Below are 13,967 nucleotides of genomic sequence, written 5' to 3'. Positions count from 1 at the left end.
AATCTCCAAAATAAGCCTAACCTAGCCTTGGGCGAGTTTCCTACATATTATAAGGATTTTACAAAAGCTTTCCCGAGTTGACACTTTGACCCCTGAAATTTCTGGGCTGTGCACGAGCCACCGCGGCCGTGGCGTCGACCGCGGCTCCGACCGCGGACGCTTCTGTAGAAAACCGCGGCTCTGACCGCGGGAAGCACTGAAGGTGTTTTTTTCTCCGCCTCACTTCCCTCATTTGCTCTTTTGCGTTCGGGTGCTTCTTGAGTGGGTAATTTCTTCACGTTTTTTGCCTCCAAACACTTTATTTTTGCTTCCTCACATCTTGTATTCCCTGCGAAACCAAATAGCATCAATTAAAGCATTTTATTGGCAACTTACATTACAAAACAACAACAAAGCATGGGTAATTATGGCGTAAATAACAACTATATAGCCTATTATCAAGCAGCCATATTATCCATTAAAAAATGGATTAGATAATTAACTTTTTAAAAATAGGCTTAAAATGGACTAGATTCTTATTATCCACTTTAAAAATGGATAATCAATGGAAAGCAACTACAGTACTTATTACATTTGCAAAGACTCAAATTGAGGGTTCTTCTAGTTTGGAAGACTAAAATTCTCCAAAACATAATCATATTCAAGACGCCATGACCACATTATCCGTCGGTTAACCTATTTTCTATCCGTATTAAATATGGATCGACTCGGATAAATTACTCATTTTTATATTACTCGTTTTTTACTCGTACATATTTGCCCCGACCCCCTCGTTTGCCCCCTTAGTGTAAATTTTAGATCTAGTGAATTTGACATAAATTTTCAAGAAAAGGGATGCGATAATGTCCATTGGACTTTTAGGTGCAAATCTAATCTCCTTTAAGAAAGTAGGGCATCTTGATTGATGAAGCCATTGTTTTTTTTTTTTTTTGTTAGAAGAAAACAGTGTGACAGTTCACATAGGAAGCACCACGTCAAAGGGTACCATTTATGACAAGTCAATCAATAGTCGAGACGCTCCATTCATCTCAATAGCTTATATTTGTCCACTTGTAAAAGCTATATTGCTATTGATGTTAACTCTCTAGACCATGTGTAACACTCTCATGTCACGACATCGCAAGATCCAAATCATTGATAGTTGCATCTCTGTTGAGATTTTTTCTCTTAGCGACTAAGGCAAACAAATATATACAAGGAGTACAAATATATTATGGCTAACTACTATGTTTTCTATTTCAATTTATGTGAATCATCAAATTAATTGGACATGAAGTTAAAGAAAAAGGGGAAACTTTTTAAATTTTTTATCTTAAACATCTCATAATATTTATGTGACTATAAATATTTACAATTTGTAGTCTTAAACACGTAGTAACTTTTATGTTACTATATTTCTCATTAAGAATAACATGGAGAACTTAAATTAAACTAATTTTAAGTTTAGAAAGGATTTTTTTCTTTTTGAAACGAATTAGTTTATTTGATAGAATGGATAAAAGGTGTGTTTATTATATTTTCTAATTTCACTTTTATTGCTCTAATAGTGAAGTCTTAATTGAGTTAGATGTTGAAAAGAGAAAAATGATATTTTAGATAAATACTCTTGTAATTAAAGCTATAATTAAATATTCTGTTTCAAGAATACAAAAGTTAAAAGACAGAAAATATAACTTGGTTGTAGTAATTAACTAAGGGATCATTTGATTTGAATACAAGATATGCTGGGATTAGTTATATTGAGGTAAGTTATGCTGAGATTAGTTATTCTGTTATTATTTTTTATTGATTGTTGGTATGTTGTATTACTTCCGGGATTATCAATTTTATAGCTTTATCTTGGGATTACTAGTCCACAATTTGGCAGGTACTCCTTCTGTTTCAATTTAGGTGACATACTTTCCATATTAGTCCGTTCCAAAAAATGATACATTTCTACAAATGAAAATAATTCAACTTTAAACTTTTCATTTTACTCATTTTATCCTTAATGTGAAGCTTTTATAGCTACACAAATATTATGGTCCCACAAAGCTTTTACCCCTTGTTGATTTTAAGACCACAAGTTTCAAAAGTCTTCTTTTTTTTTCTTTAAACTTCGTGCCGAGTTAAACTACCTCATCTAAATTGAAACGGAGAGCATTATTCTAATACTATTTTAATCTTGAAATAACTTATTCCAAAATTATTTTTACTTATCCGAAATGACCCACGAAGGAATGGCAAGCACCAGGACTATATTAAGCACAAAATATGTTTTAGTAAGGTTCTGGTCAGCACCCTCCTTCATTGAGACAATAATACCGAAGAAAAGCTTTCCTTTACTGCTTTTTTACTTTCCTAATGTTCCCTGCTAAAGTGAAATAAATGTTTCTTACCTTTTTAATGCTTTTTTTTTCAATTAAAGAAGATGCTCTTTTTTTAAAGTGCTTTCTAATGCCTTCTGTCAAATAGAATGCCTCCAAGAATAGGATTCCCCTTGAGTTTGATCAAAATATGCTTAATAGGTCTTTTCACGCAAATTTGAATTAGTTTAGAGCCAATAAATTTGTATAAATAGCACGGCTTAGTCAGTTTTAGGACTGGTAAATTGAATAATAGCCAGCGTTGGCAAAATTATTTAAAAATAGTCAATATTTTGTTGAAACGCGAAAAGTTCCAGCATAATATGCTGGATTATGGAGCTCCTGTGTATAAACTTCCAGCATATTATGTTAGAACTCCAACACATTGTGCTGGAATCTAAGGTGTAAAAAATTCGAACTCCAACATATTATGCTGGAATTTTTTTGGATTTTAAAGGTGTTTTTGTTCAAATTTTGTCTTTACATGAGAAAATGGCTAAATTTCGATTACTTTTGAAACTTTAACATTTTTTCAATTATCAGTTGTAAATCTGGCTATTTCTGATTTTTTTTCCAATAAAGTTCAACTATCTATGGTTAAATCAAAGAAATTAAAAACTTAGATAATTTCATGGAAATTTGGAGCTGACATCTAGTGCCACCATACAGGTAGGATATCTTGTTCCATAAGTAGCATTCAGTATTTTAAAAAGTGTGGGCGTAAGTCGATGCATTTTACATATGCCTCAATAATGTATAAGTTCCGAGGTACGAGACGTAAGCCCCATGAATATTTAATTTTTAATATTTTATAAATAATATAATGACAATAAATATTTATAAACATGTAGAATTACATAAAAATTGAAGAAAATTATAAATATGTGAAATAATGTGTGTGTGTGTGTGTGTTGTGTGTGTGTGTGTGTGCGCGCTCGCGCGCGCGCTCCATCCCCATAAAAAATTAGTCAAAACAATCTATTATACGCTACTTACAAGCACAAGTAATTTTCACAAGCTCTTTACAACATATAGAAGTCATCAATTAAGCATGGAAGGTATAACAAAATCCAAACTATTCGCAAAAATAAGGACTCACGGTCATATTAGACACCAATGTATAGATACTCGCCACCATGCCTATACATCGTACTCGACAATCAACAAGTAGCAAATAAGACTCAACTCTTATTCCCTCAAGCTAGGGTTAGACCAAACACTTACCTCGATGCTTTGAACTCAACTCAAGCCCCAACTATAGCTTTACCCCGTGATTCCACCTCCAATCCGCTCGAATCTAGTCACAAGTCACTTAATTACTTTAATAAACACTAAATAAATCAATTTGAATACATAAAAATGAATTTTCCAAAGTTTTTCCCAAAAATTCCAAAATCGCCCCCGGGCCCACGTGGTCAAAACCCGAGGTTCGAACCAAAACCCGGTTACCCATTCCCCCACGAATCCAAATATATGATTTGTTTTGAAATCGGACCTCAAATCAATGTCCAAATCCTCAATTTTAGAAAAACCTAGGTTCTACTCAAAACCCCCAATTTCACCCACGAAAATCATTGCTTCTAAGTAGAAAACATGTTAAATGATGTTAATGACTGAAAGAATTAAGTAAAAATCGACTTACAAATGATTTGGAATGAAACTTGTTCTTGAAAAATCGCCTAAGGAGTTTGGGTTTTGAAAGAATGGTGAAAAATGGTGAAAATTCGACTAAGTATGGAAAAATGCAGGCTGCAGATATGGGAATTGCGAACTGGGGTTCGCAATTGCGAACCCCGACCAATTATGGGAATTGCGAACAATAGTTCGCATTTGCGAACTCTGACCCAGCTGGAAGACTTCGCATTTGCGACAATTCCATCGCTTTTGCAAAAACTCAATCTTCGCATTTGCGAAGTAATGCTTCGCATTTGCGAACCAAGGCAGGCCTGGGCTGGTTTCCCATTTGCGATCCAGCCTTCGCATTTGCAAACCAGGCTTCGCAAATGCGAAGCCTGCAGGCCTGTTCATACCAGATTTTTCCAAAATTCAAAAATGCAATCCGACACCTATCTAAAACTCACCCGAGCCCTCGGGGCTCCAAACCAAATATGCACAACCTCAAAAACATCCTACGGACTTATCCGTGCGATCAAAACGCCAAAATAACATCATATACATCAAATTAAGCCTCAAATTTCATGATTCCTTCCAAATTTTCATAAAACATCAAATTTCCATTTTAAGTCCAAAACACGTCAAACGACGTCCGTTTTCAACCAAACTTTACAGAAAGCGCTTAAACCATATATAAGACTTGTACCGGGCGCCGGAACCAAAATACGGGCCCGATACCATAGTCTTTTAATCAGATTTCATTTCCAATTTCCTTAATTATTTCCAGAAAATAATTTCACACAAAAATTTATTTCTCGGGCTTGGGACCTCGGAATTCGATTCCGGGCATACGCCCAAGTCCCATATTTTCTTACGGACCCTCCGGGACCGTCAAATTACGGGTCCGGGTCCGATTACCCAAAATGTTGACCGAAGTCAAATTTATTCAGTTTAATATCAAAATTTAGCATTTTTCTCACAGAATTTATATTTAAGCTTTCCGGCTGCGCGCCCGGACTGCGCACGCAAATCGAAGTAACCCCAAATGAGGTTTTCAAGGCTTCAGAAGCACAGAATGAGTAAGAAAACAAGTGATGACCCTTTGGGTCGTCACAAGTATTATATAAAGGACTTATTCAATAAATTTTATTTTAATTTGAAAAAGACTGGGGCTTACGCCTCACTATAAAAACGCACCTCAAACACCCGGGCGCTCCGAACGTCAGGGTGTACGCCTGTTGAGACTTTCGGCCCACACCATTGCTTCGGGGCATTTTTGGTGCACCTCACACCCGAGCTCGCCCCGGGACTTGCCCCGAAATTAAAATACTGGTAGCATTTATTCTTTTTCACCGTGTATTTAACGGAAAATTTTCTAATGTATTCTTGTGACCTATATCTAGCAAAAACCTAAGTGGCGCACTATAATAAAGTTTGTATCCACCAAATTAATAGTAAGAAGGTTAGACGGAAGAAAGGAAAGGAACCAAAATATGAGTTGTTGCTATCTAATATTATTCCTATTATTTACTCGGCGAGTATTACTGAAATATTTTCCACTATCTTTTTAAGTTAAACAAAATAAGATTAACTCATTTTTCAAATCAAACTTTAGATATATTTAGAAGATTAACAAAAAGTAACATAAATCACATTTTTTCATATAACATGATGGACGAATACATTTAATATTGACCAAGTTTATCTAATTTAAATCTGAGAGCAGAAAAATGTGAGTATTTCTTACCCCCTTGCTATCGTTGGAACATTTATATGAGCAATTAATCAACATTAAATCCTGTATTAAGAATACTACCTTTCAAAATACTACTACTATTCACCTAATTTTTCGAGAAGAATTAAATTCCAAAATTTTGTGAAAGATGGAGTAGTTTCTTACTCACTTGCTATCGTTGGACCATTTTTATGAGCAATAAATCACATTAAATTTAGGAAGGCCAGTCAATGAAAAGTGGTTTTCCTCAGCGTCGTATTACTATTACTACTACTTTACTGGCACGAAAAATATTAGATGAAGAAAATAACTTTCGATACTTTAATGAATTTAATTTTACAGCTATTTATTTTGCGATAAATTTGAAACATATTACATACTTCTATCCCTCCGATTTTATTGTAAAAATAGCACTCGCTAGCCAGTTTTCGAATTGGTTATTCAAAATAGCCAGCGTTTGTAAAGTCATTGAAAAATAGCCACTATTTTGCTCCAACACGGAAAGTTCCAGCATAATATACTAGAGATCGGTGCACTTGTGTATGAACTTCCAACATATTTATGCTGGAACTCCAACACGCAGAAAGTTCCAGCATAATATACCGGAGATTGGAGCACCTGTGCATGAACATCCAGCAAATTATGCTGGACCCGTATATTATACTGGAACTCCAGTATATTATGCTGGAGTATTTTTCGGATTTTGAATAGTCTTCTCGTTCAGATTTATCTTTACATAAAAAGTGGCTAAATTTCGATTACTTTTGAAACTGTGACTATTTTTGAATGATCACTTGTAAATCTGGCTATTTTTTAATTTCTCCCATTTTATTGTACCTTGTTCCAATCGGGAATAGCAACACGAGTAAAGTAAGCAATATTTTTTGCATATCCGTCCAAATTTAAAAGCTAGTATTGATAGGGGTGTGCATTCGATTTATCGATTCGATTTTGACTCTTATCGATAATTACTTATCGATTATCGATTTGTACATATGCTTATCGTTATCGTTTCAATAAGGTTTCGATTTTTTCGATTTCGATTTATTGATTTTTGGGGCTTATTGATTCGGTTATCGATTACACCAATATGAAATTTTGCGGGATTCCACGGAAAGTATATCGCTATAAACACGCCTAACTAATATGGACCAAAAGAAGCTAAAATAAGACGAACACCTTTTATAACATAAAAATTATGCCAACAAGCACATGCAACAAAACTAAAGTAAGGGATCAAATGTATGCCACCAACACTCCAACGGTATAAAAAAAAAATACATCATCACGGCTAATTCTATTTTCCATTAATTTGAACTTCATTCCCTTGAGCTTTAAGTATGATCATTCCTTAAATGTGGTAGATGAAATAATAGGGTTAGGGACTTAGGGTAAAGGAAAGGGTATTATAGAATAAGGGTAAATATATATATATATATATATATTAAGTATTTCTTATCGCTTTATCGATAAACCGATAAACCGAAGAGGACAAAATCGAAATCGAAATCGATAACTCGATAAGGAAAATTTCGAAATCGATATCGAAATATAATCGATTCGATTTATCGATAAACCGATTCAAATGCACACCCCTAAATATTGACTCACAAAATGCCTTTGTTTACTTGAGATAAAATTAAAAAGTAAACAAAAATATCTAATGTTTTCCAAATTAAAACAATCATGTATTTAAAAATATTCAGCAACGTGCTTTACTATATTTTTGAGCCGATGATCTATCAAAAAACAGAGGCAGTACACTAGATATGTTATTGTTGTTGTTGTTTCACTAAACAATTTCTTATTTTTATTTCTTGGCTAAGAGAAATGTGTGAAATATTTATTTACTGGTTAACTGCTTTAGCCACTAAACTCCACTCCTTCCAAACCGCATGCCTTATTTATTTTCAGCAAACTAGCGAAATGTCAAGGAACAAAAATGACTCATAAACAACATTTATTTGTTAAGTGTAAAAATATCTTTTATATGTGAGACAAATACATTGCCCAAAAAAATGACTAAAATTAAGTTCATACACACTCACATATATAATTCAAGTTTTGTCACCCACAAAAAATCAAAAAGAAAAACAACTAAACACATCTCCAATCTCTGAATTATTAAAGAAATAAAAACAATAGGAGACAAAGAAAAACCCAAATAAAATAACCAGAAGATAGAGAACGAAGATTCACAGTAATTCTACTTAATTTTTTTACCCCTAAGGTGAAATAATAAATTCTCCAAAAGCCATGGTCAAGACGAGTGAAACGGTTGACAAAAGGACAACTGATGGAGTAAATGCCTTTACTGCAAATGAACTTGGGTTGGATGGTGCGCCAGCTGGCGAATTAATGTCCGCCGGAGTGCTGCCTGCGCCGGCTCCCGGAGCCATACTTCCCGGCGTCATTGATGAAGTTGGTCCTCCAGCTGGTGCAATACTTCCCGGCGAAAGAGCAGATGAACCTGGTGCTAATGAGCTTGGTGATGGTGAAGGCGACAAATCAGAAGCTCCTCCTGCTGGTGTCGGAGATCCCGTTGGAGTCATAGAAGTTGTCGCCGGCGCCGGTGCGTTTGTTGAGGGAGATACGGTTGAACCGGCAGGTGTAGGTGATGAGGTCGGTGATTTACCTGAGGCGAATGTACTATATATTTATATGTAACTAAAATTTATTTTACAAGTATGTATATATATATATATATATATATATATATATATATATATATATATATATATCTGTGTGTGTGTAAAAAATCACAAAATTTCTTAAATTTAAATACTAAACCCGCTTTTATTTACCTGCTGGTGGAGATACTACTGGTGCCCCATTGGGTGATGATGTACCGGGTGTGGACGACCCTTTAGTCGGAGCACCTGCCGGAGTGGTGGCAGAAGGTGCTGAAGTTGTGGGTGGTGGGGTAGTAGAACCTGCATAGTAGTACACGCAAAAAATCATTAAACTTTCAACAAATATTAAACTTGGAACTCATAATTTTAAACGAATAATGCAAAGAACCTACTAATAATTAAACCGATCAAAATTAAATTCTGAATAATATGTTTACCTGCAGAAGGAGATGGTGGTGCTCCCATTGGTGATGGTGTACTAGGTGAAGATGATCCTTTAGGCGAACCAGCCGCCGGAGGGGTGGTGGAACCTCCAGAAGAAGTTGGAGGGGTGGCGGAACCGCCAGACGGAGACGGAGGGGTGGCGGAACCCCCGGAAGGAGTGGGAGGGGTGGCGGAACCGCCAGAAGGAGTCGGAGGGGTGGCGGAACCGCCAGAAGGAGTCGGAGGAGTGGCAGAACCGCCGGAAGGAGTCGGAGGGGTGGCGGAACCGCCAGAAGGAGTCGGAGGGGTAGCGGAACCGGCAGAAGGAGCCGGAGTTGTGGGTGTAGCAGGGGTAGTTGGAGTTTTACCTCTAGGAGATATTACAACAATTTGCACCTTTTGTCCTTTGTCGCAATTATCTTTGTTGCCACTAATGAAGTAGAAAGGACCAGGGTGATCCAACGTGAAAATGGAGTTGCCATCTTCCATCTTCTTGATTGGACTTTGTGTATTGCATTTGTCGTAGTCATCCTTGTTTACCTCCAATACAGAATCTGATCCTTGCTTATACTTGAACACTATTATAATCACACAACAAACAAGAAAATTAATAACTATCAAATGTTGCACGTAACATTTAGTAACTTACTAACACATATTAGGAGTACAATTTTTAGCAAACAAAGTACCCTAATTTTCAAGTAACTAATCTCACTTTTTATGAGCGATTTTATATATTTGATAATGAAAATATTAAGTACTACTTGCTACTTCGTTCCAGTTTATGTGAATATATTTCCTTTTTTTTGAACTTGTTTAGCACCACAAATTTTACAAGTTTTCATTTTTTTAGTCAAACAAGTTTGGAATGTAGGGAGTATTTTTTAGTGTGTAAGTACATGATTTATGTATACATATTACCCTTTTCAGACCTCATTTGTGAAAATTTACTGGATTTTATTGTTGTTGTTGTAAGTATTTATTTGTTGTTGTTGTAAGTATGTGATTATGTGTTTTTTTGTTTGTATACAAATTGGAAGGGAGGAGAAGACTTACAAGCAGTGTCACCAACTTGGAATCTCATATGTTGAGACCATTCATTGAAACTTTGAGAAGGGTTAGGAACCCAACCATCTTTGCCACCAACGGTGAATTGATAAGAGTGCGAAGATCCAATCAAACAAGCCAAGAGCAGAAGCAACACTGAAAAATGTCTCTGCAAACCCATGGCTATTTTCTTCTCTCTGTTTCAATGGAGCAATACAAAAGTAGGAGACTTTGTAAGCACAAATATATAAATACACAAAAGAGTGGTCACGAGCACACGAGAAAGGAAAGAAGGGAGAAATGGGAAAGGGAAGCTTTCACGAGAAATATAGAAATGCAAAAAGGGGGAACAAAGATATGGACAAGGAACTAAAAAATCAGTAAAGAGGAAAGTTTGGTAGCTGAAGGAAAGATTATAGGCTGACGACGAAGTTTATATAGACTGACCAACACTTAAAGAGAGTTAAAAGAGGACCTAGTAGTTGAGGTTACCGTTGCAAAGAGTTAATATACCCTCCTAAATACAAATTGTAATAAATTTGTGTTGAAGTATTTAGATAAATACTCTTAGTATAATTTTATATGTTTAAGAAGTAAAGCATATGTTTATTTTTTTTTGTTAGCGTTTGATGTTCGAGGGTCCGTTGGAAACAATCTTTCTACCTTCGAGATAGGGGTAAGGTCTGCGTACACATTATCTTTCTTAGACCTCACGTGTGAGATTATACTATGTTTGTTGTTGTTGTTGTTGTTGTTGTTGTTGTAATGTTCGATATTTGCATTAGAGCTTCGATCAATCCGGAGTCGTGTCACGTAGGTTCATTAAATATGTTAATGTTCCTTATCAACTCGAGTTCGAGACCTCTTATTAAGGATGAAAAGATCTTATTCGTCAAAATATTAAAAAATTTAAAAATACATGTGAAGTGAAGATAATATAAAAGCAATTTCGGAAAATGTAAGGAGTGAAGGCCAATAACACACACAATTCAGTAAAATCAGTGAAGTCTGGAGTGAGGGCCAATAAGGGTAGGCAGAAATAATATCTACACGCGTGTACCAATTGCAATGCGCCCGACTAAAATGGAAGGGTATGTTTGAAATCTCATGGATAGAATATTACGCGTGGAGAAAAGTTGTCCACATAGCAACCGTATGGGATAAGCAGGAATTTATTTTCATCAACTATCAAAAAGTGTAAAATTTAATTAGTAGTATTATTAATTATATACTTTTTTTTTAAAATTTAAAATTTATCCATATTAATTGACATTTAACGAATGTGATTATGTCAAGACTCATTGCTAGCTATCTAAACTAGCTTGTACTATATAGCCGACGCGCATTGCTGTATTGCTGTGATATTAGCCCAATTGGTCTAATGTCCTCTTTGAGCCACGAAACTATTTTGGGGGAAAAAGTTATGTAATTAAAATTAAAATAATTAATAAGCTGAAAATCTTGTCAAACTCATCCCTTTATTTCTTATAATAAATTGTTGCATTTTATAGGGATGGGTTTAGACAGTTTGGAATGGATTATGGAAACTTTGGTTTGTTTTTTCGAATTTCGAATAAAGAGATTAAAATTTAAATCCAAACTAAACCTGTTCGGATTGATTAGATTTTGAAAGTTCGATCTCATAGTAATCGATTTAATTATTTTGTATTTTCAATTTGAGCTTATAAGTAAGACTTCTTCTTCGTATCCAATTAAACCTTCAAATAAGTATTCATGTCAAATTGTCTTAATAATTTCTCATTCCCATTACAATCACCTTCGGCAATCGTAATACAAATGCAAACAATTGATATAAGCAACAACATGGGTTTAAATGATGCTAACACTAGATTGTTAAACTAAATTAAATAGTAACAAGGATATCGATTTGTGTACTTGTTAACCGTAGTAGAAGTTTTGCAGAATATTCTTCGATCAATTGCTCAAGTTCGACTTCGTCTCTCTTGAAAACGAAATACTGTTTCACAAACTAGATGTCTTCTACTTTCTTTTGGTGTAGTGATGATAGGCTATAATTACGTATTTTAGTCGCTTATTACACTCAAATTTGATGCACTTTAATTGAGTTTGAGCTTTAATCGCTAGTGTCTTGCATATGCCTTGTAGGGGTGATTCCGAGCTATATAGATGTTATGGAATGAATTCAAGTGATTTGGAGCTTTGAAGTCTGAGTAAAAGTCCAAGGAATTAAGCCGGGATCGTGTCAGGGGTCAACTTTGATAGTTAAGAACAAATGAAGACTCGAGTAGGCATATTACGCACCGTCTAGTAAAATAGACATAACTCTTTGCTCAGAACTCTATTTTGACTATATAATGTATAGTTGGAAAGCTAACTCAAAGGGCTACAACTTTTATGTTTTACGTTTTATCAAATTCCAAACGGAACAGGGTAAAACATACGGTCGAAACCGCTATTGCGGACCTGGTCGCGGACTGAGGCAGTGCACTTGTTAATATGCGCGGCCACTAGCGCGCCCGCGCTAGTCCAGGCCTGGAAACTTGTCCTTTTTCATATTGGAGAAGGTATAATTGTTTGGGCCCAACCCTACTTGGTATATATACATGGAAAAATGGTATTTTGAGCAGGTTGGACAGATTTGAGACACAGATTCGACCTAAAGAGGCAGAGACACAATAGGAGCAAGGCGGGGAATTCTTCTACGAGTTTTTCCTTCCTCTTCCTATTTTTCATTGTTGGTTATGACTTTTAGTATTGTAGTTTTACATACTATTATGAATAGCTAATTTGTTATCTAGGGTTTTGATGGAACCTTTTGTAGGATAAATTCTTGTTATATTTTTATATAATTGAGCCGTAGTATTTTCTCTATTTGTTCAACTATATTATTCTTGTGGTTGATTGAAGGGCCCTCAATTAGATGTGCCTATTTAGTATGTATTACTCGGGATATAGTGCATATTTAGGTAGTTGTTGAACAACATCACTCCCGACGTATGTGAGGAATCAATAACCAAGGGTTTAAAGGTGGGATTAGGGATAACGAAACCTTGGGTGCGATCTAAGTGAGCTGTAATTAAAGCGGTTAGCGTAACTCGGGAGAGTATGTCTAGTAAATTGTCGTCATTACTCGGGAAAGAATTACAACACGCAGAGCGCTCATGATCGGTAGAGAATACTTAGGCGAAATTATAGAAGACATAGCGGGAATGATTCCGACAATTGGGGAAATCATAACTCTAGACCTCCTTAATCTTTTCTCCAACCTGTTGTATCTTTAGTGTTAATTTATTATTTTAATTTGTTAGTTAGCTAGTTAAACACAAGAATCTTAATATCTATAAGTTAGGAATTGTTCAAGCTTTTATTCTTGGTGATAGTGAACAACTGTAGCTAAGCCTTAGTTCTCTGTGGGATTTGACTCCGGACTTGTAAATCGGATTATATTTGCAACGACCGCTGTGTCCTTTTTATAAGGCATAGTTGGGCGTGATCAAATTTTGGCGCCGTTGCCGGGGAACTAACGGTGTAGTTGTAGGTGTACATATTACTAGGTTTCAAGTTTGAACCTTTATTTTATTTTTTAGTATTTGATTTTTTTATTTTAGTTTTATTTATTTATTTGAGAAACATGACATCATGGAATTATGAGAACTTGGATGTTGGTAATTCTACTTTTAATCCTCCTTATGCATATTGTGAAGGAAACCACCCAGGGCAAAATTATCAAAATATTCCCGAGAGCGAGTTTTGTGCACCAACTCAATCTTATATGTGGAATGTGTGTGATATGTGTAGTGGTCAAGATGGTCACTCTCATGGTTGTGCTTATAGTTCTTATCTTCCCCCAACCCCTGACTTTGATGGTTCTTCTTTTTGTTGTGAAGTTAATAGGAACAAAGAATCTAGGGATGATGATCGGAAAGAGATCGAAGATATGTTAAAGTGTTGCATGGAACTATATGATAAGAGACCACGGCAGATACAAAGGCAAGAGGCAACTATTCACAATTTGGAGACTCAAACGAATAAATTAATTGAACCTTGTAAATCGCAACAAGTTGATATTGTGGATAGTAGCCAATATGAGTATGAATTGGCTGCAGAAATTGCCATTATACTGGAGGATTTAAAAAAATATGAGGATGAGCTAGAGGAGGAGGCCAGAGTAGAACACCAACAATCAAT

At 35.5% G+C, this 13,967-nt stretch overlaps 1 protein-coding gene across 1 annotated transcript; it reads right to left on the bottom strand.

Moving 5' to 3' along the window:
- Positions 1-7,700: 7,700 nt before the first annotated feature.
- On the bottom strand, positions 7,701-10,220 carry LOC109208015 (early nodulin-like protein 2). Its single transcript, XM_019371015.1, has 4 exons — positions 9,807-10,220; positions 8,765-9,328; positions 8,499-8,627; positions 7,701-8,329 (listed from the first exon to the last, which is right to left on the bottom strand). The coding sequence occupies exons 1-4, from the start codon at positions 9,976-9,978 to the stop codon at positions 7,920-7,922; spliced, it is 1,275 nt and encodes a 424-aa protein (XP_019226560.1). The 5' UTR covers positions 9,979-10,220; the 3' UTR covers positions 7,701-7,919.
- Positions 10,221-13,967: the final 3,747 nt, after the last annotated feature.

Source organism: Nicotiana attenuata, unplaced genomic scaffold, assembly GCF_001879085.1.
Source record: "Nicotiana attenuata strain UT unplaced genomic scaffold, NIATTr2, whole genome shotgun sequence".
NCBI classification, from domain to species: Eukaryota; Viridiplantae; Streptophyta; class Magnoliopsida; order Solanales; family Solanaceae; genus Nicotiana; species Nicotiana attenuata.
Note: the sequence above shows the minus strand (reverse complement) of the source record. Positions and strands in the feature narration are given on the sequence as shown.